At 42.8% G+C, this 25,581-nt stretch overlaps 2 protein-coding genes across 2 annotated transcripts in view; one reads left to right on the top strand and one right to left on the bottom strand.

The window, feature by feature from the left end:
* waplb (WAPL cohesin release factor b) overlaps positions 1-24,032 on the top strand; it is a 27,812-nt gene extending 3,780 nt beyond the window's left edge. Inside the window, exons 3-20 of the mRNA XM_071462473.1 lie at positions 2,111-2,852; positions 5,075-5,445; positions 6,136-6,260; positions 10,610-10,705; positions 10,830-11,000; positions 11,096-11,232; positions 11,396-11,507; positions 12,060-12,305; positions 12,779-12,890; positions 12,990-13,087; positions 13,818-13,894; positions 16,515-16,651; positions 17,131-17,246; positions 17,354-17,527; positions 18,610-18,826; positions 18,935-19,023; positions 19,631-19,726; positions 20,662-24,032. Coding sequence (XP_071318574.1) covers positions 2,111-2,852; positions 5,075-5,445; positions 6,136-6,260; positions 10,610-10,705; positions 10,830-11,000; positions 11,096-11,232; positions 11,396-11,507; positions 12,060-12,305; positions 12,779-12,890; positions 12,990-13,087; positions 13,818-13,894; positions 16,515-16,651; positions 17,131-17,246; positions 17,354-17,527; positions 18,610-18,826; positions 18,935-19,023; positions 19,631-19,726; positions 20,662-20,727 — 3,182 coding nt within the window. The 3' untranslated portion in view covers positions 20,728-24,032. The remainder of the gene's footprint in view (positions 1-2,110; positions 2,853-5,074; positions 5,446-6,135; positions 6,261-10,609; positions 10,706-10,829; positions 11,001-11,095; positions 11,233-11,395; positions 11,508-12,059; positions 12,306-12,778; positions 12,891-12,989; positions 13,088-13,817; positions 13,895-16,514; positions 16,652-17,130; positions 17,247-17,353; positions 17,528-18,609; positions 18,827-18,934; positions 19,024-19,630; positions 19,727-20,661) is intronic.
* On the bottom strand, positions 23,462-25,581 carry atoh1c (atonal bHLH transcription factor 1c). The gene has a single exon (XM_071462474.1). It carries the CDS (start codon positions 25,134-25,136, stop codon positions 24,528-24,530), a length of 609 nt encoding a protein of 202 aa, XP_071318575.1. The 5' UTR covers positions 25,137-25,581; the 3' UTR covers positions 23,462-24,527.

The raw sequence follows: 25,581 nt of genomic DNA, 5'->3' as shown, positions 1-25,581 counted from the left end.
GTGTTGTGAGTGAAAGAAACATGAAGTAATACAAAATAAACAGAAGCCAGTAGTTGTAGTTAATTATATCTCAGCCAGCATGGTTTCCTGCTGTTTTTAGTTTCAGACCAGTCTTGCTGTGTTGCTAGCGTCATGTTTTTAATGCAGAAAAAACAAATCTAAATTGCTTAGTAATCTTAAATGTGCAGGGTGCAGCTGACAGCTTAATGTTGAAAAACTGAGTTTGATTTTAAGAATTCAAACTGTGGCGAAACACTCAGTTTTCAGTTCAGTTTATCAGATTCAGACATTACACCCTGTCATGGAGGAACTGAACAGTGTGATCACTAAGGGTTGCAAAACAGTTTCCAAGGTGTTACCCTCAGACTGTTTTTTATCTCCCCTTTCAAAGGAAAAATGAAGCCATATAATGTAAGGTTTATTTTTTGACTTGTTTGAATATGGTCTGATTGGATTAACAAATAGCTTCAACTCATCATTGTCACTTGTATGAATCCATTCTGATGGGGTAAATTTGTCATCTGTGCATGTCTGCCCCACTGTCTGTGGCTGTTTTGGAGTGTGTTCACGATTAGACTAATTCTCAAGAGAAGGTTCCAGTGTGGAAGGTCATTGGTCCACAACTAAATCATCACAAACTCCCACCACAGCCAGCGAGTCCTGGAGGGAGACTGGAGTAATTCCTCCTGCTGTTACCATCCTCTCTGACATTAAGAGTCTGCTAAAAGCTTGAAATGCAGTACAACAACTGACCATTCTTTGCCAAACAGGACTTTGAAAACCTGTGACAGGATAATAAAACTGAGTAAAAGATGGACACTGAGACCAGTTCAAGGGCCTCTAGGGTCTTGTATGTACTTTTTTAGTTCATTACTGTTCTTGAGTATTACACTTTATCGGTTTAGCTACAGTTTATGGTCAGAACATTCAGCTTTAAGCCCAATCCCCCCCTTTCTATGTATGTATGCGCCCTCACCCTAACCCTCACCTGTTCTCCAAATGTTTTCTCTTTTTATACGTTTTTATTTTTCGTTCGTCAGATCAGGTGAGATGAGAGTGAGGAAGCGATATGGCCCACTTTCTAGTTTTGCTGCACTTATGCTCCAGCAATTCAACCCCTGAAAAACAAACCACAGCTCGTTTACAGAGCAGATAAAGATATTCTTTGATGTTATACTGTGAAGCAATTTCCTGTGTTTGCTGACAGTAACGAGTCCAGTATTGTTACCTCTTCATAATCAGTGAAGGCAGAAACAACCGGGCGCTGCTAATAACTGGAGTCCGCACGTTGATCTGGCAAGTGGGTCCAGACCGTTTTGATTTCCATGAACAAATTCATCAACTGGCAAATGACTTAGCAGTTAGAAGTTCCAGGTGTGTGTGTGACCTATTTTTAGTTGTAAAGGTGCTTTTTGAAATGGTGCAGTCATTATCTACACCACCTTTCTGCTGAGCAGCAGATGAATTTAACCATAAGCCAAATTGTGGGTTCAGTGTTGTTTCACAGATGTACCAGATAGTGTTTTGTAGTTTGTGATGCATCACTATCTGGATGGTTTTAAAAGTCAGGTGTAGAGTATATGGTATTGGAGATTCATTGAGTGTTGACATTAGTGCTGAAATAATGAATCAGTCATTGGATTGGTGGATTGATCAAATACTGTCTGAAATATGAGGATTTGCTGCTTTTCTCAATTTTTATGTCATTATTTATTAAATGTCTTTGAGTTTTGGGCTGTTGGTCGACAAAACAAAGAAAGCAGTTGTCACATCAGGTTATGGAAACTTCCGATGGTTTCTCCCCTATACCCAACAGTTCACTTAATTTATACAATTGTCAACAGATGTCTTTATTATAAATGTAATCACTGGTTGCAGAGGCTCAGATCCTCTCTTCTGATTGGCTGACTGACCTGTTGTTACTAGAGCTCCAGAGAAACCTGAGAGAGGATATGTAAAACTACACTGAGATGGTTTTTGGTTCCAAAAATATATTTTCTGATGAATATCAACACTTCAGATAAAACACGATATGGGACCTTTAATAAAAACACTTGATACCATCAGTTTCTGGTAGTTGTTAATTCTGACTCTGTTTCCTTTTCCACAGGAAAGTCCCAGCAGAGTTCCTTATCATTACTGGAGAACCAGCACAGCTACTCATGGTACCAAAATGCTTCTGAGAGCGACAAGAAGCCCCTGGCGCAGACAACCACGCTGAAGACAGGGTCCAAGGCAGAGTCCAGCTACGACTCCTGGGATGCCATCATGGGTATCCGTCCACCCTCACCCAGCCAGGAACCTCGTAACCCCGCCCCCACACTCTCCTGGACCTCAGCAGGTGTCACCACAGGCAGCTGTGATCTGGGACAGACGCGGTATGAGAAGCCCCCCTCTCCTCCAAGGCTCCAGAGCCCCAGCGAGAGTGAGGACCTAGGGGGCGACTCGGACTTCCTTGTCAAGACGTCAAACTACTCCCAGACATCCTCCTCCTCAACACTTAGAAACTCTAACTGTCGGACATACAGGAGGCCTAACAAACAAGGCTCTGGCAAAGCACCGGACTCCAGTGGTTTTACCAGCACTGTTTTTGGCGCAGATCTTCCCAAATCCTCCTCTGATAGCAGTAATAAAACAGGTAGTGGAGGGGGGCGGGGCAGGACGAGGGACTACACAGTGCTGCACCCCTCTTCCATGTCAATGTGTAACGTCACCATCCAGGACCGAGTGGTGGAGGAGTTTAGCAGTGATGCAGCACCATCTAGTGGTAGCAGTAGTGCCGCGTCTGGCAGTACGACAGAGCTTGGAGAAGCGGGATGGCAGCGGAAGAAGACGGAACAACAAAACACGAGGTAGGACAACAGGAAATAGTAGAACTGCACCTTTTCTGAAATTCTTTGGGTGTTTTTGGTTAAATGTAGTAGAATAACTGAAAAACACAGCTCTGCACAGTTGAATGTCTTTGACATCCATCAGATGGCAGCACAACTCAAATAAAGGTAAAAGAAAAACTCCTAAACAGTCTTAATAAATACTCAATGTTGTACGTGATGAAAGTGGAGGATCAAAGTATTGAAACCGTGTCACGTTTTTAAGATTTTGTGATTTTGCAGCCATATGCTAAAATCATACGGCAATCAAGCGTTTACACTCAATGCCCCATAATGAGAAAAGAAGAGAAGTTATCATCTTTGCAAATTTATTAAAAAGTAAAAATTGTATTTGGTGTTTATATATGTATTCACATAAGTATTCAGACCCTTTTCCCAGTACTTAGTTGAAACACCTTTGGCGGCGATTGCAGCCTTGCATATTCTTGGCAACAAGTTTTATGAAGGTGGACTTGGGGATTTTCTGCATTTTTTCAATAAGCATATCTCTGTACTTTGATCGGTTCAGCTTCCCCCCAACCCTGACCTGTCTCCTTGTCCCTGACAAACACACAGCCTGATGCTACCACCACTGTGCTGCTGCTTCTCTGTTGTGATGTTATCAAGCAGGTGATGAGTGGTGCCTGGTTTCCTCTTAGAATTGAGGCCAAACAGTTCATCCAATCAATCTTGGCTTCATCAGACCAAACAATCTTATTTCTCTGTCAGAGAGTCCTGTAGGTGCTTTTTCTGCAAACTTTCACTGAGGAGATGTTTCTGACTGGCCACTGTGCTATAAAGCCCAGATTGTTGGAGTGCTGCTCAGCCAGACTGACCTTTGGGTTCTTGGTCACATCTCTTACCAAGGTCTTACACCCCAGTTTCTCAGTTTGGCTGCATGGCCATCTGTAGAAAGAGTCCTGGTTGCTCCGAACCTCTTCCGTTTAAGAATGAAGGAGGCCACTGTGCTCATTGAAACCTTCAGTGCAGCAGAAATTTATCAAGGTGTAGAAACATCTCAAAGCTGATCCAGAGAAATTGGAGGCAACTGAGCTAAATTTAAAGTGTAGCAAAGGTTATGAATACTTAGGTTTTTCAATTTTAATAAATTTGTAAAAATAAATAAATACATTCTGTTTTGGCTTTGTTATTATGGGATATTGAGTATAGACTGATGAGGGGAAAAATGAATTTAAACAATTTTCATAAGGCTGCAACATTACAAAATGTGCTGCTAAATGTACCCAGCAGACTGTTTTCTCCACTGTTGAATAACTTTTCTGTTATTTGTAATGATTTTAATTTGTTTAGTCAGTTCATAAACCCATAAACCAAACATCTCCAACTTCTGCTGGAGGTTCAGAGTTTCCAAAGATGCCAAATATGTCTGGCTGAATTTTGTGGAACTGCATCGACAATTATGCAAAAAACATCTGGAATATTTCCATTTTGAATTGTGTGGCCATAAAAGCATGGAGACTTGAGTTTGATTATTTTGCTCAGTGGAAACATTATGTAGCTTCAATTAGAGCTGGAAAATACATTATATTATAGTGTCACATGGTGTTTTAACACCGTTAAAGCTACTGAAGGGGTAATAAAAGAGGGTAACTGGCAATTTCAAGATTTCAAAAGAGATTTAATGTTGCTTCCTGTCTGATTTCAAAAATTTTGTCCAACTATTTTCTGAATGGTTTCACTGAGAAACTGGGTGGAAAGGGAAAAATGAGTCATGCAAATTGAATGAAAGGGTTTAATGTACAGACAATGGTTGGTGCACAGACACATATTTATTTTAAAGCATTTTGGGTTGTTTTTTTTTTGTTTTTTTGTTTTTTTTAAAAATATTTTTATCTCAGCATTAGGTTCCAGGTAGAAATAGTGTTTAATTTGGTTGTCAATTCAGCATTCACCCCTCTATGCACTACAGGATATCTGGCTGTTAAGCTTAACAACACACATCCGTCACAGGATTTTCCTCTGAAACACAATTTGGGTTGAAATTAATAGATGAGTTTCCTTAACAGGAGAGAGTCTTTTGAAAGTGTTAATTAAAATTGCTCTTTCATGTCACCTATGTTGGACAAAGTTTACTGACCACTGAAGTAATTTTAATATTTTTTTTAAATTCATAGACAAAGTCTGACTTTGCCTTTTTCCTGACTCCAGGATGTAAACAGTGTCTTTTTGTGTCCTCTCCACAGGTTCAAGCAGACCCAGACCAAGTCAAAGAAGGACAGTAAGCTGGAGCTGTTTGGTTTCGAAGACACAGATACCCATCAGGAGGAGAACAGTGCTGACAACACAGGCAGCAGATCTAGTTACAAAATTAAATACTTCGGCTTCGACGACATGAGCGGTGACAGTGACAGTCCTGACGATGACGACGGTGGCTCTAAAGCGAGGAGGAGGGCCAAGAAAGCTTCTGTGACCAAGGCAACCCCAGTGGTTACCATAGAAGAAACACCAGACTACGACCCGCCGGATCCTTTCGAGAGGCTGGAGAGTCGTGAAAGACCGGCACCAAAGGAGAACAAGAAGAACTCTGAGAGGCAGGAGAGCAGGATACGAGAAGGTTAGAGCACAGCTTCACCCCCTACCTATAGTGGACTAAAGAGGTGTAAGGTGTGGAAGAAGGCTTCAGCTGTTCTTTGAATCTGTCACTCATATAATCAGAATTTTATTTTCTATGCAGTTCACTTCATTTTTGGGTGGCAGCGACAAGTTGTCATCATTGATTAGGCTGCACTGTAATGTGCCTCCTCTCAGCCAGCAGCAGGTGATTACAGATCGAAATTGAATAGTTGATTTTGAAAGACAAGCCATTTACACGCTCAGCCCATGTCTGGCAGGGTCCAGAGTTCTGTGTAACAGAACTACTAGTATGACTACTCTGCATTTCTGTGGTCAGATAAGACCCGAGGTCATTTTCTTTCTGTAATGTTTATGTGTACACAAAGCCCCCACACCAGCACTAACATGCAGTACCTTGTTTCTGCCCCCATACCAGCATACACCATGAACCCATCCTCCCCCACACACAGAGGACATGATGCCCTAACACCACTAACAAGCCCTGTCTCCTCCTTTGTTTCATCTGAGCTCATCCTCAGTGTCAGAGTGTGGTGTTTATCTGGTCTCACTGAGGCCCCAGGAGATGCACTGAAAACCCTGACAACACAGCACAGTTTAATAAAGACAGTCACTGTCATTTCAATGTTTTGGTTTTAAAGTCTCTCTGATGGTAACTGTGTTTTGTCTGTAGATGTCCTGGACTTCTCAGAGGAGGGCCTCAGGGTGGTGGCCGGGGCTCCAAGGAGGCTGCCTCCGGGCAAAGCAGCTGAGAAGAACCCAGACACCTTACGGAGGATCTTCAGTGCACACAAGAAGGTCAGACAACACCACGATCACCCACATCACCGCAAAGCCAAACACACATCACGAATGCCACACTGTAGTTTATTTTGACTCAGGCCCTCATGGACCAGTCTGCTGTCCCAAATACTCACTAAAACACCAAATGTAGATTCATCCGCATCTGAAAATAGTCCCCAACAAATGCACGTGTTCCTCCTGTTACTGAAACATTTGCTGAGAACTACAGTGGTCAGCTGTTGAAATACTGGTTGGTTTTGGTTTTATCATTAGATTTGTTGACAGTAAGAAAAATATACCCATACCAGTCATTTAGATATTAGTATATATTTTTTATAGACATTTTTGCTTGCACTAAAGACCTCAAATATTATTGTGTAATAGTTACCAGGTTTTAACACACTTTAAAATCACAAAACAAAAGTTGTGTAGTGTGCAAAATAATCAGTGGTGAAAAAGTGGATATGGACACATCTTAAGTCTTCCCGGAGAGAAAAGTAAACAGACAAGACAGAAAGACAGACAATGTTCAATTTTAAATTTACAGGTGTATGAATAACACTGTATGGCTCCACCAAACACATCCCAGTGTTTCCTACAGGTTTAGTGCTCAACTCTGAGGGGGTTTCAGGTTTTTAGATGTTGCTGTCCTTTAAACAGAGGATCTCTCATTTGTGTGTTCAGTCTTTTTGTTTCCCTCAATAAAATCCCTTGTATTCAGTTTAATGTTTTGATGAAATACAAAAAAATAAAAAAACAAAAACAAATGCACATTTTAATGCATGTGAAGCACAGAAGTGAAATATTTTAATCCCACCCTGTAAAACCTTCCCTCGTTACTTTTCAAAAAGAGATCTGCATGTACCTGTGGGGATGGGACTGTCCACCTACACTCAGTATGACTCAGTAGGCTAGTGTGCGTGCGCGCGCGCGTGCATGCGTGTGTGTGGGCAGGAAGGCAGAGCAGGAGAGCTCTGGTTTATTCATGGATGGATTGAGTCGCCCTGTGCCTATTTATAGCAGAAAATCAATGTCATCAGTTCAGACCTGTGGAAATGGAAGTCTGAAGTAACTCATGTTTACTGTCAGTGTTTCATACTTGAACCTATATTTAACTCTTAGATGACTCTTGCTGCAGTTAAAGCCTTGAGAAACTTGAACTGAACTGATGATTTAATTTTACTCTTGTTATGCTGTAGGAGTGTTGTTAATTAGACCAAGTGCAATTTCTGGAGTTTGCCAAGTTTGTCATAACAAGCTCTGCAAAGCCTCTCTTCATCTCAGCTGCTCATCGAACGTGTTCTTTTTTGTTTGCAGTATTTAACTTTGTTGGGAAAAGTGATGCAGGTGTGCAGTTGTAATCAGCAAATTAATGAATTTAAATTAGTTTCATAGAGGGGATTAGGATTGCCTGAAACATAGTCATTTACACCCATCACTGCCTCTGGCAGCCTCTAATAATAGATTTTTGTGTAGGAAAGAAAATAATCATTTTGCAAATAAATGCTCTTTGGTTTAGAGGGGAGAACATTGAGAACTTCAGGCCCACTCACATCTAGGATGATAACTGTAAGTGTTGGTCTAAATAATTAACAAAGTTTTACTGAAACTAAATCTCTTACTGGCCTAATAGAAGCAGTGTTGGTATATTTTATAAATTCATTCCATCAGACAGGAGGTAATCTATAGCCTTCCCCTTAAGTGCACCCAACAACAAATCACAACTAACCTGAAGTAACAGCCATAACAAGTGTATGTGTCCTTTGTGTGGGATTATTTCAAACAGGAAGTTGAGTCGTTGTTGTTGGATAAATATTCACAAAATTTCAGCTGCAGTTACTGGTTCAGACGAGTACGACCTGGTACAGAAAAACGATGCAATGAAGCAATGAAAAAAAAAGAACACACAGAAGGTATTTTGAAGAGGCAACATCAGCTTAAATAACATTTCGTCTTAAGTGGCACTCCTGTAAGCAAACTGTGCTTCACGCTTTCTTGTTGTCAGAAACTTTTGCAGAGGCAGAGATAATTTTGCTGTGAAGTTCTCTCTTGGCACCTGCAGGGAACTTTTGAAGTGCCAAAGTATAAAGTTAATTTCCTCTGTGTGTGCCCATTGCAGACCAGCGGTAAGAGTATTAGCAGACACATTGCCCGTAGGAGCATAATAATGTACTTAATGTACTCTCTTGTTCTCCAGTTTCATGCCCCGACTCTCACAATAACTTTCCTCCCTCTCTGTTGAGTAATGTATTCTCCCTGTCTCCATCGCTTCCTCTGGACCACTTTGTCCTTACTCCTGAATAATGTTCTCTACCTCCTCCTCCTCCCTGCTTCTTCCATTATACTTTCTGTCTGTCTCTCTCTCTAACACTGTACATTCTGGCCAGCTCTCCCCATCTTCAGGTAACATTATTGAGAGCGAGAGCCAAGTTGAGTTCATTATAAAAACAATAGCCCTTGGAAGTGACCAGCCTCCGGAGTAGTCGTCAAAACTCCGCCTCAATTATAGTAAAATGTGTGTCCGTGGCGTTGGCGGAGTCGGAGTGCTGTTATTGCAATGAGGATGCTGGGAGATATTAGATGTTACCATAATGACAGCATGTAGACGCAGTCATCCATATTTAGGAGATGGTGTTGGGTTTATTTGGAGAAGGTTTTTATGGGATGAGCAGTTATTACATCCCCAACAACGACCCTCTCCAGAGTTCCACAGCGTGGTTTCTTTTCACTGTTGTTCTATTAAAATTGTTCTGTAATCCCACAAAGAAAGGGAGAAAAAGATAAGTTTATGTTTGTTATCCATCTGTCCATGTTTGTAGGTGTGACTAAGGCACTATATGTATGATACTTCTTACTTAGATTTTTGGGACTTGTAAGTGACATTTAAAAAAGAATGCTCAAAAGTGAAGCAGCATAGCTTAGGATATCCTAATTTTTAGCCTGGATCCTACACTTCCCACAATGCAACACCATTGTGTCTTTTGGTCAGAGTTGTGCTGTGTGATGCAGATGCACATGTTTTGTCCACACGCCCAGTTTGTAACAGAGGCTTTCCTTGATTCAAAGCACAATCAGCTGTGCATCTAAAAGCAGCTGATTCATAATTTTATTGATAAGCAAAATCAATAATAGAATGGGAAACGATTCGAGTAACTTCACCGCCCATTCCCAAACTCATGCTGCCGACTGTGACTAATGAGGAGGCAGTTGTCTGTTAATGTACACCCTGCAACGCCAAAACAGTGCATCTTTCTGTTTTTTTTTTTTTTTTTCCTTTTTTTGGTCCACAGCAGGAACACGGCCACACTCGCCCACCTTCTTCCCTCACTCTCATCTCTCCCATGCTGCTTAGCGACAAGTGGGCGGGGCGGGTGGGGTAGATGTCCGTCTGTGTCATTCAGATTACTGCAGGAGGCTTTAAATCGGTGTGTTGATGTTCCAGAACAGCAAAGCTCATCTCCAAACTCCCCCTTTGTCTCAGCTTATTAACCCTGTGGTGCACTACCCCCACCAAAGTCCCCCCACACCTCCCGCAACACTCTGCACTACAGCCAGCTCTCTCTTTCTTCTCTCATTTCTTTCTCTCTGTCCCTTCCTTCCCTCCCTCTCTCTTTTGTTTTTCATTATGAATGCCCCGGCAACCACCAACCACAGGTTTGGCAAAAATGTATAAAGAGGACAGGAGTTGAGCCAAGGATGAAAGGATGAGGGTGGATGGTAGTGTGGGAGGGTGTGTGTGCTTGTTCTAAGTGTGTGTGCGCATCCTGCTGTTTGATCAGTGCTGGCGGACTCGCACCAGTTTAATGTGCATCCAGCCAGTTTCTCTATTTTCCCTTCTTTGTACACCTCTTTGTTTTCTTTCACCTCTTTTCTCTTTCTTCTCTTTTTCCTTGAATATTTTTATCTACATCCCCATTTCTCCGTCTGGTCATCTGCACACTTCTCATTCTCTTCATGTTTATGTAATTTTCTGACCTTTATTTGCTAACTTTTATATCGATGACAAATATCTTTTAAGATGCATAATTTAGATGAGAGAGAAAGAGGCTGGTGTGGAATAAAAGCATTAAAGTGGAATCAAGTCTATACAGTCCAAATCCTTCTTATTTCAGCAGTTTTGACTGGTAGCAGTTTAGACAGTGTAAATCCATTCTTGTCATTTCAAAGGTGGGACGGCCTTGACAGCAGACGAGCATAAAGACAAAATCTACAAAGTGATCAAAATGATCTCATGCTGAACTTTGAAATTGTTATTTAATGGCGAGTTCAAACGTGTTGATTCTGTCCGTCTTACTGAAGACACTTGCACACGTGTGCTTCCACCTTCAGAGATTTTTATCTGTTTGTGTCTGTTCATGTTACAGTCTCCCACCAAAGCAGTGTACAACGCCCGACATTGGACTGTGGAGAGTGAAGAGGAGCCCCCGCCACCTTTCTTCTCACGATCACAAACAGCTCCTGTAAATACACACACACACCACACACACGCACGCTTTCCCTATTTCCATGCATCAAAAATAAATCATGTATTTAATGGGTTTTTTTTTCAATCCGTTTCACATCAACTCTCCTCCATCTCTCCAGGCCACAGTCTCAGCTGGTGGATCCAGTAAGGAGCCTTCTGACTCTCAGAAGGATGATGGCATTTTCAAGGCTCCTCCCCCTCCTCCCAAGGTCACAAAGTGCGTTACTTTCCCAACAGATCTCTACCAGGACACCGTTACCACACTCAAATGCCGCAAAGAGCACAAGGAGGTACACAAAACAATGTTCACCTACTTCATGGTAAAAGTAAAAAAGGTCATTTTGCCTGTGTCCCACTGGTTCATCCTGGCCCCTGTGTTCTCCAGCTGTATACAGTCGTCCAACATGTGAAACACTTCAACGACGTGGTGGAGTTTGGAGAGAACCAGGAGTTCACCGATGACTTTGAGTATCTGGCAACTGGTCTGAAGAGCGGACAGCCTCTCAACACTCGATGCCTTAGGTATGAGCCTGCTGTCAGGCCCCCTGGACAGAGTGAACCGAACCCTCTCAGTAGATCCAGATCCATGTTAAAGACTCTGTTGCCTTTTTATTTCATAAAAGATAAATGTCAAGCTATTCTTTTCACTATTTGCTCATGTCGTGTGTTTCTGTGTGTGTTCCAGTGTGATCAGCCTAGCTACGCGCTGTGCCATGCCCAGCTTTAGGATGCACCTAAGAGCCAGAGGGAAGGTGGCTCAGGTCTTCAAAACACTCAACGACGCCCCACAGCACCCGGTAACGATCAGACACATCAAGCACGCCGGTGGTCCACTCTGCTCCAGATGGAAACTGCAAAAACAAGAACATTAATAATGTCAACATTAAATGATTATATGTATTTTAGCTGAATTAGTCATCATGAGTTGGAGGGACTTTCTTTAATATGTGATCACCTGACAGTTGTTTAATATGCTGTGTTGGGTCATGATGTTTGAGAAGTCAGTGAAAGATTTACACAGATTGGAGGCAGATTAATTGGCCCACAGCTGAGGCAAGTTCAGTGCAGAAGAGTCTGTGTTTTTTTCTCATTGTATGTACTGTGACACAGAGAAATCATTCTAGATCAGCCAGGAAGTAAAAATGCTGACGTGACAGGACAGCATTGTGAAAATTCAAACTCTTTTTGAAATAAGGGCTTGTGGAAATGTACAAGTCAGTTTGAGGAAGTGGATTTTAGATTAGATTAGATTCTTTATTATCATTGTTCAAAAAAAAATTGTTTTGGTCTTACTTTGGTTTTCAAAGTAAAATTTTATTTTAAATTCTTTCTCTGTCTCTTCTCTGCAGAACCTGGCTCTGTGTACAGCATCTCTGATGTACATTCTGAGCAGAGACCGCTTGAACATGGATCTGGACCGGTCCTGTCTGGACCTGATGATACGGCTGCTGGAGCTGGACCAGGACCAGGGGGGTGGGGTTGTGACAGACCCCACCCCTCCATTCAGCGCCAGGGAAATCGCCAAGATGAAGGAGAAGATCAGGAAGCTCTGTGATACTGTGCACAACAAGCACCTGGACTTACAGAACATAACGGTACAGAAAACCGATCATGGTCTGTTATTCAGAACTAATTCTGCTGGTTTTTAGTTTTGTGTTAATCACACTGGAGCATTTCAGAACTGGTTTGTTGTTGGGTGTGAAAGCCTTGAAATATTCTTTTAGCAGCTCTTCAGTTTGCGTGACTCACAGCCACCCACAGGCGTCAAGATATTTCTAGGAGCTCCACTGGAGCTGAGGATCTGTTTGTGATCTAAAACATCTAAAGTAAATATCAAGTTTTGGTGTCAGTCTTTCACAATCAGAGAGGGAAGGTGCCACTTTTTACCAAGAGCAAACATAAACCAATTCTACACCCACAGGAAACGGACCAGAATGCACTGCAGCTCTATCGTAACAAAAATCACAATGCACCACAAGAGTGAGATGTTACCTGTTTAACAGGGTGAAGTGATTTGTCAGACACGCTGACTCTTGACTGATCGTATGTCCCTCCTCTCTCCCTGTAGACGGGTCATTTAGCCATGGAGACGTTACTGTCCCTGACTTCAAAGCGAGCAGGAGACTGGTTCAAAGAAGAACTCCGGCTCCTGGGAGGACTGGACCACATAGTAGATAAAGGTAAAACATATTATAAAGAAGTTATATTGACTAAAATAATGGATGATGATGCATCTGGTTTCTGACTTTGTCTGCCGGTTTGTTTGTCTGTCTCCACAGTGAAAGAGTGTGTCGACAACTTAAACCAGGAGGATGAGGAGGAGAAGCTGGTGTCGTCTCTGTGGGGAGCTGAGAGGTGTTTACGGGTGCTGGAGAGTGTGAGTACAGCACAGACCACAGGGCTCTGGAAAAAACCTGAAAAGCAGATCTGACCAGGGCTGCATCCAAGTCCAGACTTTGGAGTTCACATCAGTTCTGGTTCAGGTCCAGCTTTAAGTTTTCAAGTCACAACAGGGTCCAAGAACAACTAGCTTCACTTTAAAATAGTAATCAAGTCAAAAAAAAAGGATTAACTTCACAACAAAAAGATCAGATCCATATGTCTCATAACCTGTTCACACCACCAGGGTTTAGTTGAACACTGATGGTTCAGACATCTGCAGATGGAATTTAAGTTGGAGCTGTGAAATGAGCCTTGTGGAAAACCTCGTTAAAGTTTGAGAATTACGACCGTATTCCTGTGGGACAGTTCATGTCCCACTGCTGAAGTCTGTCTTTTCTATTTTCAAATGAAGAGGTCAATCTTAGATTTAGGTCAGGGTTGATAAGTTATAGGGTTGTTTCAGGTCAGGCACAATGTTTTGGATCCCCTGTCCCTGTCCATCCACAACCATCACAAACCTGCAGATCTGGACTCAGACTGTCTGCAGCAGCCATCATGATAATAAAAACTCCTGAAAACAGTCGCAGGAGATTCCTTCAAAGCTGATGATGATGTGTATTTCTTGTAAAATCCCAACTTAAAATTATTAGTGAAAGAAACTCAACTTGTGTGTGTGTGTGTGTGTGTGTGTGTGTGTGTGTGTGTGTGTGTGTTTTCACATACAGGTCACAGTCCACAACCCAGAGAACCAGAGCTACTTGATTGCCTATAAAGACTCATCACTCATCGTCTCCTCTGCAAAGTGAGTAAACTCTGCTCATACACAGTCCTGATCTCGTATCTGCTCGCCATCTTCTTTACCTATTTTTTTCCTCTTTTCTTTTGGCTTCTCATCATCTTGTGAAGCCTTTTCATTGCAGGATATTTGTGCATGATGATGTGAAATGTCCTTCAAAAAATAGAGGACAGTTTTTTTTGTTTTTTTTTTATGAAAATTGAACTTTTTTTTCTGGTTGCTGAACAACTGTACTATACAGACTGTGTGTGTGCGCGTCAGTCTCATTCAGTAAGCCTGATGGTTATTATGCGTATCATTATCAGGGTTTTGTTGTTCAATTTCCTGGTTGTGACATCCTGTCAGTCACAGCAGTGACCTCTCACCCCTGAGCTCGGCCCCCGTCACTGGCAGAGCATCAGCAGAGGGAGTTCTCAGTCCACAGTGGAAACGACCTGACCTTTTCTTTTCTTTTTTTTTCCCTCTCTTAGCGTCTCTGCCCTCAAGTGTTTCAGGCACATATTGGTGTTTTTGTTTGAAACTGATATGATACAGTTGGTTTGGCCAAGTCTTGAATATTTTAAGATTTTGTTTTAGAAATAATCATTAACTGTTGACTTGAACTGACTTGAACATAAATCATGACTTTCCACAAAACTGTGCAGCAAGGAGCAACTCTGACATCTTATTTTGTCAAGATTATAAATTAATTACACACACACACACACACACACGCTTTCTTGTCCAGATACTGAGTCCAAAAATTTGTAATTGTGAATTTTATCTCTCATGAGTTGAAATGCTGCCATTTGCACTGGTTTAAAAATGTCTTCCTCAGTGCGTGGAGGAAGATACAGTTTTCAGCTCCTTTTAAACAACATTCAGACCGACGCAGTGACACAGGTCGTCCATGTGCAGAGAGAAATGTTTTTTCCACCAAAGAGCACTAAAAAGTTTATTTTTGAGCTGTATGTTTCCCCTGCAGGTCACAACTCTTTAATAACCACCTTCTGTGGTGTTGATGTTAAAACTGATTCACTGTATCTCAAACATGGATATCGGCCTAAACAAAAAGAAACTGTATCAGTCGAACAACTTGGTGCTGAATTAATTTACCTTCTCGCTCCTCCTCCTTCACCCTCTGTGTGACCGGACCTTCACCCCCTGCAGAACGTCTGCAGTGAGTGTGGGGGGTGAGGATGAGGATGAAGGCTAAATGGGTCAACAAAGAGCTGCTGTTTGACTGGGTGACACAGGCCTCAGTCTGAGCATTCAGCTGTCCTCTCACTTAACTCAATTAACCCCCCAAACCACAGGGTGAGCCAGAGAGCGAGCGAGCGAGCGAGCGAGCACTGCCACCTAAACTACACACACAGACACACACACACAGAAACTGTGAATTTGTGTAATCAGCGTTTGAATAGAGTCCAGATCTTCTTTCTCGATCATGCACTTTTTTATTTTCTCTTTTTCTTTTCCTCCTCTCTCACCTGACTTCACTTTCTCTCTCCCGTTGTCTCCTCTTTGTTTCTGTGTAAACGCCACCCTGATTGTTTCAGCCCAAACTCTCTTCTCTGCCTCTCTGACTGTTTCAGCTGTCTGCAGGACTAATTCAATAAACCCAAAACCACCCTGTTTGGCAGCACAAACACACACACACACACACACACACACACACACACACACACAAAAGTCCTATTGCTTATTGACCATCCTCATCTGCGTCTCTGGCAAGAACCAGAGTTTTTTCTTCTTCTTCTTTCTTTTTATTGCTGTTGTTGTTGTTGTTGTTGTTGTTGTTGTTGTTAATCATGTCTCAGCAGCAGAGGAAGTTTAGCTCAGATTCAACATGAATTACAGAAAGAAAACTAATACTGTTGCCCTGTGGACTATCTCTCCTCTCCCTCGCCCTTTCTGTCTTCACATCCTGTCTTACTGTTGCCCTCTATCGCACACATTTAGTTTTCTACTGATACTGACCTTTCCCTTTTGTCTTCTTTATTTCTTTCATCATCCTCACTCTGTCCTTGTCTTCAGACTCTGGTCTGGTTCTGCTCTGTGTTCAGTCACCACTGTCATTAAATGTAATCTAGTTATTTACATCAGGCTGCTGACCTGCTTTGGCCCTTCTGCTGCTGCAGCCGGCGTGTGTGTACGTGTGTGTGTGTACGTGTGTGTGTGTACGTGTGTGTGTACGTGTACGGACACATCTGTCTGTGAATGCTGCTCTGTTTTATAATGGAGTAGTAAAGGAAAGAGGAGACTCAAGTTGAGATGGATCCAGATGACGTCTGGATATGAATCTATTTTGTGCTGGTGATGAAGGAGAAGCTAAAATTATTTTTACGTCTCTGATAAGACAAAATGAATCCACAGGACAGCTACACACACACTGTTGTCTTTGTGCTGGTTTATGGTAAAAGTGTGTGTGTGTTATAGTATGATTATATCTGTTAGACCAAAATATTGTAATAAATGTCACAGTGTGTAGGATGTTTTATTGTCCTTTTATTCAGATGGACTGACCTGCACTGCCTTTAATAGAGTGTTGTTTTTTTTTTTAAGTTGTTGGTTGTTTTTTTTTCTCCAACTCTCTCTCCTCCCCTCTCTCTTCTCTCTCCTCCTCCCCTCTCTCCTCTCCTCTCAGGGCATTGAGGAGGTGTGAGGAGATGATCCAGCGTTACAGCAGGGAGGTGAACTCAGATGGAGCTGTGGTGGGGAAAGCAGTAGAGAACTGTATGAGGGCCATCATAGGAGTCCTGCTCAACCTGACCCACGACAATGGTTAACACACACACACACACACACACACACACACACACACACACACACACACACACACACACACACACACACACACATACTTCCATCTTTGTGAGGACACTCAATGACATAATGCATTCCCTAGCCTCTTACCCTAACCTTAACCATCACAACTGAGTGCCTAACCCTGACCCTAACCTTAACCTAAACCTTATTCTAACCATAACTCTAAAACCAAGTCTTAACCCTCAACATGTGATTTGAATGTGTCCTTCCTTTGGTCCTTACTATGTAGTAAGTACACACACACACACACACACACACACACACACACACACACACCCTGGACACCCTAGAAGATGATTGTTGCCTCATAAACATGTTTAGAGAAGAGTTTAACTGGAAACTAAAGAGTTGGTGAATTTGAGTGGGTTGTTATTCCAAACAGCTGACCTGTGTTTGATAACAGTACATATCCATGTGTTAACCTGTGTGTGCAGAGTGGGGCAGTACGAAGACAGGAGAACAGGAGGATTTAATAGTGACAGCTCTGAACTGCGTTCTCAGAGTCCCTCAGTATATTCCACAAGAGCAGAGGTTCGACATCCGTGTGCTGGTGAGTGACTCGCACCAACTGTCAAGAGTTAAAGTACGTTCGTGACAGGGAGGGGGGTAGAGGATAACTCATAACTCTGACTGTGTGTGTGTGTGTGTGGTGTTCAGGGTCTGGGTCTGTTGATCAATCTGGTGGAGTACAGTGCCAGGAACAGGTACTGTCTGATGGAGATGGAGATGGAGGGAGGTCAGGGTCCCTGCGACTCCACCGTCCTGCTCAACCCTCAGCACCAGGACATCACCAGCAGCGGCCCGCTGAGCGCCATCGCTGCACTCGTACAGGTACACCACATGAAGAGCATGAGTGCTGCTCCAGACTAGGGCTGCAACTAGTATTCATGTTCATGTTAGTTAAACTGTTGATTCTTTTTGTTTAGTCCAAAGCAATCACAAGACACATCTTCCCTGCAGTACATCTCTTCCCACTGTTCACTGAAACACGAGCAGGCGCTGTTTGAGAAATATTTCAAGCTGATCACATTTACATTTCGGTCTGTAAAGGAAACGTTGCATCGTCCTCAGTGCTCACAATTTGTCTCATCTGTTTTCTTTGCCGTCGTGGCAGTTCAGTTTCCCCTGAGCACCATTAAAAGCTTCATTAAAATCGAATCATCCCATCTAATCAGATTTGACTGATGCTCTTATCAAGACTGACTTCCAGTGAGGTCAATGGGAGAATCAGCAACAGCAGCGTGACAACACAGTAACAGGATCTAAGAAACCAGAGAGGAGAGGTGGAAGTGATTTACTGTTTTGTCTCAGCATGAAACAAAGAGAATAGAATCACGTGAGTTTTAAGGTCATGACAGAAGATGATACTGTACATTTATATATATCGTATACTTTCAAACATGGGCAGTTCAGAGTGTTTTACATAAGGTAAAGAAATGCATTCCAGCAAGATTGAAACACATTTAGCTCAGATGTTTGAGCCCATGAGGAAGTTGGTTCCACCTGTGTACAAGATTTAAAAGGATTTTAACTGACTAGTAATAAGTGATTACAGGAACTCTTCACTTATGCACTTACTTACATGCAGTTTTAACAGAAGGACAAAACAAAGTTGCCGGACTTCATTTACCAGTGTAAACATGTGTGAGGTCCTGCTGCTTTTCTGTTGAGAACTGGATTCAAACATCCATTTTTTTTTCATACATAAGCCACAGGAAACACTAACAACCTGTGTAACCAGGTTAGCTTACAGCAAACAGTTTTGTCTTTGATCTGCCATTTGTCCATCGTTTCTACACTTGTTAGTACACAAATGTAGAATTTTAGAATTTCTGCCTGAATGCTAACCTGCTACACAGGCTTCGCCAACCATCGAGGCGTTAGTGAACCGTCTCCTCGTTTGTCTTCCTCAGCTCTTCCTCCAGCGGGAGCGGGCTGCTGTCCTGGCTGAGGCGCAGACTGATGACCTCATCAAGGAGGCGCCGAAGCCTGCGCTGGACCAGAGTGGGGAGTGGCAGGAGACGGGCGGGGAGATTCAGTGGGTCGCCAACGACAATAACTCAGAGAAACAGGATGACAGCAAGGAGGAGAAGAAAGACGAGGAGGACGAGGAGCTGGACCTCAACAAAGGTACAACTGCAACCAGATTCAGTTTTCTTTTTTTTATTTAACTGGCAGTTTGTTCATTTTAGGGATATAAAATATGTTTCCTCATCATCATCTTCCTCCCTCCATCAGCTCTGCAGCATGCAGGGAAGCACATGGAGGACAGCATCGTGGCCTCCTACACAGCACTGCTGCTGGGCTGCCTCTGTCAGGGGAGCCCGGTGAGTGACACACACACACACACTCTCCCTCACACTGACACGAATATTCACTTCTACAGTAAGACAGATGCTACATGTAGCTGTGAGGCACCACTGTATCAGCAGCGCGTGATTTTACTCCACCATCTTCTCTGCAGTTTCTTCTCTGGTGCAGCCGTCAGAGCAGTTCTATCCAAAGTCAAAAACTAAATCTGATTCAGCAGGTGCATTAGGTTTCCCTCATTTTTACTTCAAACCTCAATATTTGAGGATTTTCACTCCTTTTATACAAACATCAAATTCACAACAAAACTCAGCTGATACTGTCCTTGGTGTAATGAGATGTCATTATTTCCAGGACGGCTTGTGTTAAAAGTTTCACCATTTTTTCATCTACATTTGAGAGGAAACACTCCACCACTACTGGAGAGGCAGATGAATACAGATAGATTGCATATGATACCTGCAGACATGCACGCATGAAACCTTAGATATGCAGTAATACAGCATCCTCTCATAATTATCAGGGTTTAGCTGTAAAAAATGAGCACATTGTGATCTCGTTTTGATTTGACATCTGTGTCCTGTGTGCATCATGTTTCTGACTCGCTCTCTGTTTCCTCTTCAGATGAATGTGACTACTGTAAGAGAGAACCTGCCTAAAGGAGATTTCTCCATCATGACAGAAATGCTGAAAAAGTTCCTCAACTTCATGAACCTCACTGTGAGTCCCTTCTGTCAAAGTCCAGCCTCAAACTAAATCAAACACTGTGTGCCACTGTGTCTTCAAACCAGCGGGGATTAATAGTCCCCACATTTCTACCATCACGCATTTTTACATGTACAACAGTTTCCAGTGAAGGAAACACTGTCCTGTGAAACCAACTACTTTTAAACTGCAGTCAGTTACTTTCACAATGCAAATACAATGAGATTTTTACAACTGAAAAAGTCCCAGTGGGGAGGGGAGGCTATAACAAACACAAGTCTCATATATGAACTGGGAATTTCTTCATAACCTGCAGGAAAACTAAATCACCAGTAACAAAGACAAGGATGATCAGTGAAGTTAACGTCTGATGTTACACAACACATGACCTGGACTGTAAAGCACTAATAAAACTCATAATAAACTGAAAATAATGCAAACAGTTGTTACAGGAAATATCAAGCAGATGGCCTAACAGACAGTACAGTGTGGAAGGTCAAAGAATTACATAACATCTCCTGTGCACCTGTCTGCAGGGCCCTGTATTACACTTAGGCTGCAGCTTTAATGAGTGATTAATTCATTAAAGTCCATTAAATTTTAACTAAAATCTGTGAGCAGTAATGAAGATAATTATTGAATAAATGAATAAAATGATTAGACACTTAATTAAACAATCATTTTGTTAATGACATAACGAGGAGATTCATTGTGATGGAATAAATAAATACGAGTAAATAATTGTTGAGATTCATGAATTAGTTCATGTGAAGGAGACAATGAAGATGTGAAATGATCAATTTATTATTATTCTTGAACGATGTGTTAATCAATGAATATTACAAGTGCTCAACAGAGGAGTGTGTGTGTGTGTGTGTGTGAGAGTGTGAGAGAGAGTGTGTGTGTTTTTGGTGTGTGTGTGGTAACTGACCTCTACTCTCTCTCTGCAGTGTGACGTCGGCACCACAGGACAGAAGTCCATCTCCCGGATCATTGACTATCTGGAGCACTGCTAGAGAGAAGCCTGTCTCATACACACACACACAGACACACACACACCATGACCTTCACCATCCTCATCATCACCTCAGATTAAGTCACTGGTGGAAACAGACATGTTGTTTCTTATAACACACTCATCTTCATCCATCATCACCTTCCTCTCCGTGTTGTGATCAGACGTCCTCGTCATCCTCCAGTTAAAGGACCTGTCCACTGTTTTTTATTTATGGTTTTAATGTCAGATGAACTTAAATTTATTGTGACTTCATGAGACAGGATGACAACCCTCTTTTGTATCGATCAGTAACAGATTGGAGTGAAGCTGTCATTTTCTCCAGCCTGTCATCAAAGCCTCGCCCCCCACTGCCTCCTGGAGCCCATAATCGCCAAAACCACTCAAGTGGTCAAAAAAAACTGCTCACCAAAATAATCACTTTCCTTCTTTGCTTTGAAACCGACGACCTCGGCTCATTTCCGGCCACCTTGTTTCTTTCATGCTGTGTTCCTCCTCTTCTTCTCTTTTTGCTGCTTTGCCCTCTCGAGGAAGTTTGAGGCTGAGAAATCAGAAGTATTGATCTTTTCTGGCCAAAGAGCAAAGACATGGCAAGAGCTCAGGCCCTGAATTGCAGGTCTTTGAGATGTTAAGGTGGTATTTTAAGGTGGGACTGCCTTTAAATATTTGTATGAGCTCTGTCTTCTTCAGCCCTCTGCAGCAAACCAGCTGATTCTTATTCTCAAAACAGAAACGTCTCCGTTTATGCTGAGCACACTCCAGTCGTTCGGCAGCCAACAACACACCTGAGACTAAAACAGACCCGAGACCCCAGAGGTTGTTCAAACTCTCTGGAACCCTGCACCCTCCTCAAAAGTAGAAACTTTTTCTTTTCAAAAAAATCGATCACGCTGAGCATCAAAGCTTTGTGTCTCGGCGGGACCTGAGCCCTCCAGACCAGAACCTGTCCTCCTTCAGCTCCTTTCAATTACTGCTCGTGTGTGTGCTCTCCACTCAGAGAAGAGCCTTCAATTACAGCACAAAGGCAGCCGAGCCGCCCTGGTCCGAGAGGTGAGGGCGAGCTGCTTTTCTTTGGTTTAGAACTGAACCACCAGCGGAGAGGCTTTCAAAGATCAGGTCAATACTTTTTTCTTCCTCTTCAGTTGTGTTTCGACAGAGCTCTAGCTCTTCAGTCCCAGAGTTCACAGTTTGCAGTTAAACTTTATGGAAAAAATCGTCCTCCAATCCTTTTGACACTTTCAGATCTAATCTGTCCAACTCTCTGCAGAAAAGGTTTTTCAGTGAAGTGCTGCCTCTTTCATTTCCCTCGCCTGCGTTGCTTTCCCAGAATGCATTACAGCAACCTCAAGAGGAGAGTGAAGGTGCTGGAAATTTGTAAATTATATGAATTAGTCTTGTGTTTGTTCTTCTTGGCTGGATTCCTCCTATAATTACTGAACATCAGTCCAAAATGGCAACTAGAGAAATACTCAAAGCCCGTCCTTCAATGTTTTAGATGCTTGAAACATTTTCAGTCTCAAAGGAAAGACCAGTAAAAGTGCAAAGTACCTCAGCAGCAGTTTGAGGACATTTGTTCCTTTTTTTTTGTTTGTTTTTTTACATTTCAGTACCACATTCTGATGAAAGGTGTATACGCTGTAACTAATAGGTTTATTGATGTTGATAAACCATTTATGTTATAGATCCAAAAAACCCCCAGGTTGTCACTTTGTGAAAGATCTCATTGGCTGGTGTATCCTCCTCCAGTGTCATACACAGGTTTAAATGTTAATAAGTTAATAATAAAGGATGCTTCAGTAATGTGGCTGAAGCAAGATACAAAGACAAAGTCTCTGTTAAAGTCGTATTCCAGTGGTTCAGTGCCGCACTTCCATAAGAGAGGGGGGCTCACAACCAGAGGAGCAGCACAGGTTCAGATCCTGACTTTAGTCCTGCTCCTGCCTCCTGGTCCCACTTCACTCAAACCCCACAGCCCCAGTTTGTAATTCTCTGTTTCTGTCGAAGGTTTTAATCTGAGATCTGAGATAACCCTGGTGACATCACTATGACGTCTTTGGGGTTTTTTTTCCAGGCTTTAGAAATCCCCTTTCAGAGCCACAGCAGATGTGATACAACTTTATTCACAGTTTGAGTCAAATCAACCAGAGTTTTAATAATTTATAACCAATTTGTAAGGCATTAGTAAATGGTTTATTATCTATCAATAAGACCATTAGTTGTAACTTATAAACTTTTTAGTAAGGCTGCCTTATTAGAAAATTCTTCAGCCCGTCTTGTTCAGCAGAGGAAACACGTCAAATATGAAAAATGTTGCTTCTGTCTCAAAAATCAAACTCTTTACAGAAAAATGGTCAAACGTGATCCCTGACACTGAAGTTTCAGAAAGGATGATTCTCTGTGTGAGTGGAGAACTAACACTGAAAATAAAAAGTGATTAAAAGGTTTTGATGCTTTTCCCAAAAACATGACATATTTTTAATTGTTATGGACTAGAAGACACCTTCGTCTTAGCACTGTAGCATTTTTAAGCTTTCAGTTGTAATTAATCATTTGTTCCTTTAACTTGTCTGAAGTGTTTTCCCACGAGGGCAGAAAAACAAATGTTTGTTTCTCTGTTCCCCCAGAAAATCTGTAGATGTTTAGTCTGTATCTTCTTATTCAGGGTGAGACAGATATGAGCCCCTGGTGGATCATTTGTTGTTAGATTTGGAAAATGAAGATTGAACTGTGTTTGGTTTGTTTTTTTTCCTTTTGAACACAGACAAGTTCTCTTGAATTTCATCAGCTGTTAATGTTCAGAGTACATGTCAGCAAACATGTTCATACCGTTCATTTGTAATAGTCTGTTCCTCTGTGATCCTTAATGCACTGTCACACACACACACACACACACAGTTTAACCCTCACACTCCTTTTTTTAAAAGTTTACAAGAGCTTTATTCACAGATGTCTGGAAGAATGAATGGAAGAGCTTTTTGTACATAGTTCCTGTATATAGATTGATTTCCTCATGTAGGAGGAGAGACATGATGGGTAATGGGGATGGGTGGGATTGTGGGTGGGGTGGGGTGGGGGTGGGGTTAAATTTAAATTTAAATTTAGACCGGTAGACTCTACTTTTCTGAACCTGACTCTATTTTTCATTTTCTAAAGCCTTTTCTCCCAGTGGTGTTGTTGTTTTGGACAGACAGAGAGCTTCTTAACAAGCCACCTGCAGGAAAACTTGATCTTTGTACCAATTTGCAGACTGATGTCTTTGGTTACCTGTATATAATTTTAAAATAATAAAAATTGCTACTTTCAGTACTTCCTGCTCTGTATTTCTATCTGCCCCATGTTCCCATTCTGTTTGTTGATGATCGTTTCTCAAAGAGCCGTCTGCCCTGCAGATTTAAAAAAAAAAAAAAAAAACTACCTTTCTTTGGAAAATAGTTTTTTCTTTTTCATCTTCTTTTGTTCAGATTATTGAAAAACATAAATGCTGCTTTTTTGAAAAGGACAAACTGGGCTGTAACCTGCTGGGTTGTAGAAATAATGTCACAAATTCATGGTCTTTGAGTTTCTGGCAAGAAAAACATTTTAACAGATGTACAAATGCAGTTATAGACACGAGGCCTCTGAATCATTTAATATACATTACAAACAGACATGTTGGAGCTTTGTCCTTTTCACTGTAGGACAACAGGAAGCGAATCATTACAAACACAAATGTGGATGAGTAGAAAAAAAGTCTCATTTTGAAACATTCATTGAGTCTTTAAATGTCACTTAGTCCAACTCCTCCTTTCCCACATGTCCCCATCATAACGCCTCTGTGCGCACCGGGCCCCCGCTGCTCTTCCCGCTGTGAAAGTCCCTGACTGGCCCCAGTGGCTCCCTTGCCAGCAGTGTGGTCCCCTGTGAAGGCGGAGAGGCCCCCTGGGGCCGCGGTGCGCGGGTGGTTACCGATTCCCCGCAGGTGCCCTCCTGGAGCAGCTCGCTGAGGGTGGCGATGTAAATCTGCGCCATTTGGAGAGTCTCGGATTTGGAGAGCTTCTTGTCGCTTTCCAGGTTGGGGATGACGCTCCGGAGCCGGTCAAAGGCGACGTTTAGCCCCAGCATCCTCCTCCTCTCCCGGGCATTGGCAGCGAGGCGTCGTCGTCTCTGCGCCCGCTCCAGAGCGCACTTGTCCGGCTGCAGGTAATGCAGCGCGCCGCCGGCTGGGCCTAGCCGCAGCTCCACGATGGCGCACGGAGGGTCCCGGTGGTCGCAGCTGCCTCTGGTGCGCTCTGCCCCCGGCCGCTCCTGCCCGCGGCTGCGCTGCAGCAGAGCGTGGATGTCGGCGTGGAGAGCCGCCGGGGCCGCGGGGGCGACGCCTCCCTCCGGGTCCACAGAGATGAAGGGCGCGAAGAGGCTCTTACGAGGCGGCATCGCTCTTCTTCCTCTGAAACAAACTTGTGCCAAAGACCGAACGCGGTCAGTCACCGGGAACTCCAACAAAGTAACACACGCTCAACTTTCCTCACGTTGATGGGTGAATTTATGGACAGGGGAGCCACGGGGACGCGCCGTGCGTGCTCCGGGGGCGTGGAGAGGGTCGTGTGCTGCCTAACGAACAGAGCCAAAGTCCGCTGCAGGAGGTCTATTAACCAAGTTCATCAAAAGAGGATTAGAAGCGACTCAGTGCGCTGCTGTGGGCCGACACACGGAGGCGGCCAAGCAGAGGAGCAGTGTGGCCAAGGAGGAAAGGAAGGTAGGAAAGATGAGAGGAAGGATGGAGGAAGTGGTGTGTGGTGAATTTAAAGGAGTAAATTACCAGAGAAACCATGAAGACTGAAGCTTTCCCTTAATAACAAGATAATTAGCATCTTATTTA

This window comes from Trachinotus anak, unplaced genomic scaffold, assembly GCF_046630095.1.
Source record: "Trachinotus anak isolate AG129_WGS33_773 ecotype Australia unplaced genomic scaffold, CSIRO_AGI_Tana_v1 ptg000025l, whole genome shotgun sequence".
NCBI classification, from domain to species: domain Eukaryota; kingdom Metazoa; phylum Chordata; class Actinopteri; order Carangiformes; family Carangidae; genus Trachinotus; species Trachinotus anak.
This window is presented reverse-complemented; position numbering and strand designations above follow the sequence as displayed.

What these genes read in the sequence shown, in the direction of transcription:
- atoh1c (XM_071462474.1), bottom strand. Translation starts at nt 25,136, where the DNA reads ATGCCGCCTCGTAAGAGCCTCTTCGCGCCCTTCATCTCTGTGGACCCG.